The following is a 5,739-nucleotide window of genomic DNA, read 5'->3' on the forward strand; positions in this document are numbered from 1 at the left end:
GTGTTTTTGAGTGTGTGTGTGGTGTGTGTGCGCACACACGTGTAGTGTGTGTGTGTGTGGTGTGTGTGTGTGTGTGTGTGTGTGTGTGTGTGGTGTGTTTTTGAGTGTGTGTGGTGTGTGTGCGCACACACGTGTAGTGTGTGTGTGTGTGTGTGTGTGTGTGTGTGTGGTGTGCGTATGTGGTGTGTTTTTGAGTGTGTGTGGTGTGTGTGTGTGGGGGGGGGGTGGGGTGGAGTCTGACTGCAGGTTAGAAGCTGAACTTTGTCCCATTAGTGGGTTTTTCTTCTCTGCTGCTGGAAACTAACGTCAGGTAAGAAAACAGAAGCTGGATAATCAGCAGATGTCTTTAACAGAAAACCCTCACTAGTAAAATCAGCTGTAATGACAAGAAACATGTTTAATGTGATAATTTTATTAATCACGGTATTCATGTTATAACCATGTGATAGTTATGTTACAGGATTTACAATCATGGTAAAATCAGATTATTCATTCTTATAGTATTAATCTCATTAACATGTAATATGCACATTGTGTTTATTTTGTAATTATGGTCATTCTAAACTTGTTACAGAATTATAACCATGTAATTCATGTCACAATCACATGATTAATGTTCAGATCATGTAATGATCATTTTATTCATGTTGTAATCATCATATTATAATTTGTTTACATGAGGGAGCCGATGCCGGTGCTTCCTGCTGGCTGCCGATGTCATGGCAGCTTTGATGAGGAGTGAAGCTTGTGAAGTTTGTCCTGATGGTGTTGACTTTTGTCTCCTGGATGCCAAAGTGTTTTTCTGGCATGTTATCAGCTGACGGCAGAGTCCAACTGCTGGAGGGGCAGCTTATCACGCCCCTACAGTCACAGGCCAACACTAATGTCTCGAATCGCCATGCTCCTTTAGTCTCAGTCTCAACACATGAAGATACTTTCATTGTTGAGGATTCCTTAATATATAATATATATATCATATTATATATATTATAATATTTTCAGAGATATTTTCAATTCATTTGTAAAAAAATGAGCAAAAATATAAAGCAACACTCATTTTTCAGTCAAATGTCAAAGCCCAAAAATTGTTTAGGTTGTGATCACTAGTTGGTTGGCTGATCACATGACTACAGAAGATGAGTCAGTTTCTTCTGTCACATTTAAATATGAATTATTTTATGAATTATTGGTTTGAACCTTCAGTTCACCTCAACATTCTTTTCTAGCAACTTTTAGTGCTGTAATAAACTCAGTTATCAAACTTTATTGATGTTCCTGAACATCTTTGAAGCAAAAAACACAGCAGCTCAGTTGCCATAGCAACCAGCCCATCTTCTCTGCTGTCTCCATAGAAACATCCTCTCCCTTGTCTCCATAGAGACCTGATTACTGTCGTTTCCATGGTAACATCTTTTCTCTTATGACAGAGAATCTCATCCGGCCGTCAGGGTCTTCTGACTCTGCAGAGTTTCCAAACTTCAGGCTCCTTTCAGCACTTCCCTCTGTCAGAGTCTCTGCCTGCTGCTAGTGCTGCAGCGCCCCCTGCAGCGATGGACAGTGTTCCAAGGAGATGGGTACTGAAGCCTTTGTCCCCAGTACTGCAGTCATCGGACCTGCGCACCATAACTGGGCCCGCCCAAGACAACAAACCACCCTACGCCACTGAAAGTGTCTCCGTATCTGGCAGCATGTCCTCCGTGCTCATCTCTTCCCAGCATGAGGATGAGGCTGCAGATGTGGTTGTTCGAGCCCGGCAGGTCTCGGTGTGGCAGGATGGGGAGAACAGCAGTGACGAGTGGCATCCCAGCACTCCCAGCACTCCCAGTACTCCCAGCAGCAGCTCTGGCTCTCACTGTGGGTTCTACTCCTTTGTGGAGGATCCAGTAAGTCCTGAGGCAGAGCAAAACCAAGCTTGGATGGTCTCGTCTCAGCGGCAGTCTCAGTTGGCAACCCTGAAGGAGGACAAGGCCTTCAAACTTCAGGCCTACACTCGCAGCAGGAAGCCTGAAAGTTTGTTCACAGAGGGCAATGGAGATTTGCCGTATATGCTGGACCCAAAGAATCGTGTCATAGTGGTTGGTGAGGATGAGGAAAAGCAGCTGCGGAGGGATATCATTCGCAGCCAAGCCCCAAAGAAGAACACAAAGTTCACTGACCAGCTGAGAGTGCTGGAGAACCTGGATCTGACCAGACCAACAAACAAGCTGATAGAAGGTTTGAGTGTGAGCCACAGTCCAGGTAGCTCCAAACCAGAACCTGGCTGGCCCGTTGAGTCTGGGACTATCAACATGGACCAGATCAACTTCAGCGCTGCCCAACAGCAATTCCGGCAGCTGGAGCAGGAGAGACGGAATGATGTAGCCTGCCCCATGAGGTCAAACATAAACCTGCATTCATCAGTGGAAGAAACCATGATTTCTACATCACCACGTGAAAGTAAGACCTCCACAGGGCGAAAGGTGCCACTTAGCCCGACTGAGGAGAGTCTGAGCAGCACCCTTGTTGACCTGGACTTTGCTTTGGGGGAGTTTTCACCGGAGGTGGGAGGGTGCTACACCAGCAGTGGAGGTGGGCACCATGACAACATTCACAAAAACAGCAGGAATGGAAAGTCCTATGAGACCCCTATTGAGAGGGAAATCCGGTTGGTTCAGAAACGTGAAGAGAAGCTACGTCACACAAGAGGCCTAAAGAACAATGACAACCGCTCAGAGATGGTCGAGATCAAAAGCAATTATCTGCAGTCAGTGCTAATGGCCAAAGAGAAGAATCAAGTGTGCCTCATCCTCAAGCAAGAAATCAATAAGGAGGACCTGAAGAAGGAAGATGAAGATACTCTGCCACCACTAGACCTGCAGGACCAAGACAAGACTCAAGTCTCTCCATCCCCCTGTTGTCCTCATCGACACCCTGACCACACAGACCCCATCAGTCACATGACATCAGCATCCTCCTCCCTAATGCCAACTGTATCACTGACACCTCAGCAGGACATGACCTGGGTCACACCTTGGACATGGAGGGAATCCACTGGCCTGCAGACCAGAGCTCACCAAGGTCCAAATGTAATTGAGAAGGAGATAGAGGAGGCTCTGCGACGGGAAAAGGAGCTGCAGGAGTTGAGGGAGTCCCGGGAGCAAACACTCTTCTCTCCAGCTCCTCTGGTGGAACAGGCATCCAAGATGGCTGCCAGTCAGTTCTACCCCCCCAAGAAAACAGGTGTGTTACTTCACTTTGAGTTTGATTTTCGTTGCTTCCACACCCAGGAGTACGAGACAAAAACACAAAAAGAATGCTTTTAAAAGCTATATAGCTTATATCTGCATGCTGAATGTCCACTTTATGGTCATGTCACAGACTCGCAAACATTATTGTCCATTAAAGGGTTAAATGCTTGAAGGAGACATTTTAGTTTAAAAGCTGAGTGCAGCTGGACAGTGTTTGTGTTGGTTTACAATTTCTAATTTGTCTGATCAACGGAGCAAGTAAATCTTCTTTACTTTGAAAGTATCCAGTTTGACGTTCAATGTCTTTCCGCTGGGAACATGGTTGCCCTCTGGTGGTCGTAGTTGTGATTATGCGAGCTCAGCAAAATGTGACATCCTGCTGACACAGCCGTCAGATCAGAAATCATTTAGTCATGTGACCTGACACTGTTGATTACCTCATAGCTTGCTCAGCTAGCTTAGTGGGCTGTAGCTGCATGTTTATATGGGCAGGTCACACTGCACACGAGCAGAAACTATAAGACCAAAGTTCAGAATGGACGTTGGCTAATCAGTCACCAGGAGTGATGCCTGTTAAACGCTCCTGTCACATGACCAGGAGGACAGTCCTCCAGCACAGCCTGGTCCATACCTTGCAAGTTGTGGAGACAGTAATACGATTACTCCTGCAGTAATGGATTACAACTGCAGTAGGGAACCACTCATCTTATACTACCATGTTCATGTCTTTACAGGAAACTACCTTATAATCAAAGTACTTACTCATCCCGAGAAGATCAGAGGTCAACACAAGTCCTGCTGAAATCACAGTGACATACATGATGTCATTTCAGGTGAATCTGGCAGACTGCCCTCCTCCCCTCGTCCCTTCATCCTTCGGTCCCCCATTTCATCAGCGACCGCCCATACTGCCCCCCCCTTACGAGGCCTGACAAAGACACTGCTGCAAGACTTTGAGGAGCGGCGAGTCAAACTGAAACTGGACGAGAGTTCGGTCAGTGAGACAACGTTTCTGGATGGAAACATGTTGGTGATGGGCAAAATCATGACATCACTGTTTGCCTTTCAGTACGCAGGAATCCAGCCTATCGACGATGTCAACAATGAGGTAATTCAGATCCTGTCAATAATCTGTCCCAGTGGATCAATCACACCTGCAAATTGTTTTTAATTGATTGGAAAAAGAAAACAACAGGTTTAGACATATATACGTATATATATATATATATATATATACATATATACGTATATATATTATATATATACACAGACACATATATATATATATATACATATATATATATATATATACATATATATATATATATATATATATATATATATATATATATATATATATACACACATATACATATACATAGTCATGGCATGAAAAGCCTGCTTGGAGCTTTTATTCTATCCTATGAAGATGAATTTAAGAGGAACTAATTATCCTTGTGTGTGGCGGCTGTAGATATTTGTTAGAGCTCAAGAAGTCCTGTCAGGACCAAAGCCAACAGAGTCAGGGCGGCACTAACGAACAACCACCAACGACTAATGATGGTAGTAACAACAGCTGATGATGAACCTTTCTAAAGAGCAGAGAGCAAACATGATTCTTTCTAATAAGATGAAGATCAAAGAGAAATAAAACCTGTTGTGCTGCAGGTATTTTTAACCTGGTGGTGGTGATGCATGTGTGTATGTGTGTGTGTGTGTGTGTGTGTGTGTGTGTGTGTGTGTGTGTGTGTGTGTGTGTGTGTGTTTGTGTCTGCGCGCTAATATGATTGACATATTCATAATTTTAGGTTGTGGAATCCACTCGAGTTGCTCGTCACAAAAACCAGCGAGCTCTGCGCTGGGAGGCCGGTGTTTTTGCCAACTGGGAGGACCAGTGAGACCAGAACCACAACCGCAACCATCTCTGGTTCACCCAGTTTATTCAGTCTCTTCAGTGACTTTGCACCTTCAGCAGTTTAAAATGTTTTACCATTGAAGAGAAGGCAGCTGCTGATTGGTCATCACCTTAACCAATCGGCTGCCAGCACAGAAAGAAGACGTGAAAGCAGCAGATGTCAAAATAAAAGTTAGGCAGTTTGTTGGATCTGATGAAGGTTTTGGTGTTTTATTTTGATGAGACAGAAAGGGAAGTTTCTGATTGTTTAAAAGTGAAAATAAATAAAAATAAAGTTCAGTCTGAATTATGTTGACGTTTAAATGTTTTCAGTTCTGTGAGGTGGGGGTTGCACGGCTCAGAGGTAGAGAGGCTTTCTAGCACCCAAAGGGTCGCTGGTTCGATCCCCACTTGGATGGATGGATGGAGGGATGATGGATGAATGGATGGATGAATGGATGGATGGATGATGGATGGATGGATGGATGGATGGATGATGGATGGATGATGGATGGATGATGGATTGATGGATGGATGGATGGATGGATGGATGGATGGATGGATGGATGATGGATGGATGATGGATGGATGGATGGATGATGGATGGGTGATGGATGG

The 5,739-nt window shown here is 44.5% G+C and overlaps 1 protein-coding gene across 4 annotated transcripts; it reads left to right on the forward strand.

The window, feature by feature from the left end:
• Nucleotides 1-226: 226 nt before the first annotated feature.
• On the forward strand, nt 227-5,441 carry misp (mitotic spindle positioning). 4 transcript variants are annotated; one of them, XR_015119179.1, is made up of 6 exons: nt 227-310; nt 1,428-3,219; nt 3,962-3,981; nt 4,061-4,221; nt 4,297-4,335; nt 5,036-5,441. XR_015119179.1 is itself a non-coding variant. In XM_086223844.1 (5 exons), exons 2-5 carry the CDS (start codon nt 1,551-1,553, stop codon nt 5,123-5,125), a joined length of 1,959 nt encoding a protein of 652 aa, XP_086079970.1. In that variant the 5' UTR covers nt 227-310; nt 1,428-1,550; the 3' UTR covers nt 5,126-5,438. The 4 variants fall into 4 exon arrangements, 1 of the variants encoding a protein (XP_086079970.1); XR_015119178.1 differs by lacking the exon at nt 3,962-3,981 and adding an exon at nt 4,702-4,895; XR_015119180.1 differs by lacking the exon at nt 5,036-5,441 and adding an exon at nt 4,702-4,720.
• The last annotated feature ends 298 nt before the right edge of the window (nt 5,442-5,739 follow it).

The sequence above is a fragment of the Aulostomus chinensis genome, chromosome 14 (genome assembly GCF_037954235.1).
Source record: "Aulostomus chinensis isolate RoL2024-O1b breed Wild chromosome 14, RoL_Achi_v1.0, whole genome shotgun sequence".
Classification (NCBI taxonomy): domain Eukaryota; kingdom Metazoa; phylum Chordata; class Actinopteri; order Syngnathiformes; family Aulostomidae; genus Aulostomus; species Aulostomus chinensis.

Bases quoted from the DNA above. Each gene is read 5' to 3' on its own strand.
- misp (XM_086223844.1), top strand. From the start codon at position 1,551: ATGGACAGTGTTCCAAGGAGATGGGTACTGAAGCCTTTGTCCCCAGTA. The intron at 4,222-4,296 runs GTCAGTGAGACA...TTTGCCTTTCAG, and splicing joins TGAAACTGGACGAGAGTTCG to TACGCAGGAATCCAGCCTAT. The intron at 4,336-5,035 runs GTAATTCAGATC...TCATAATTTTAG, and splicing joins TCGACGATGTCAACAATGAG to GTTGTGGAATCCACTCGAGT.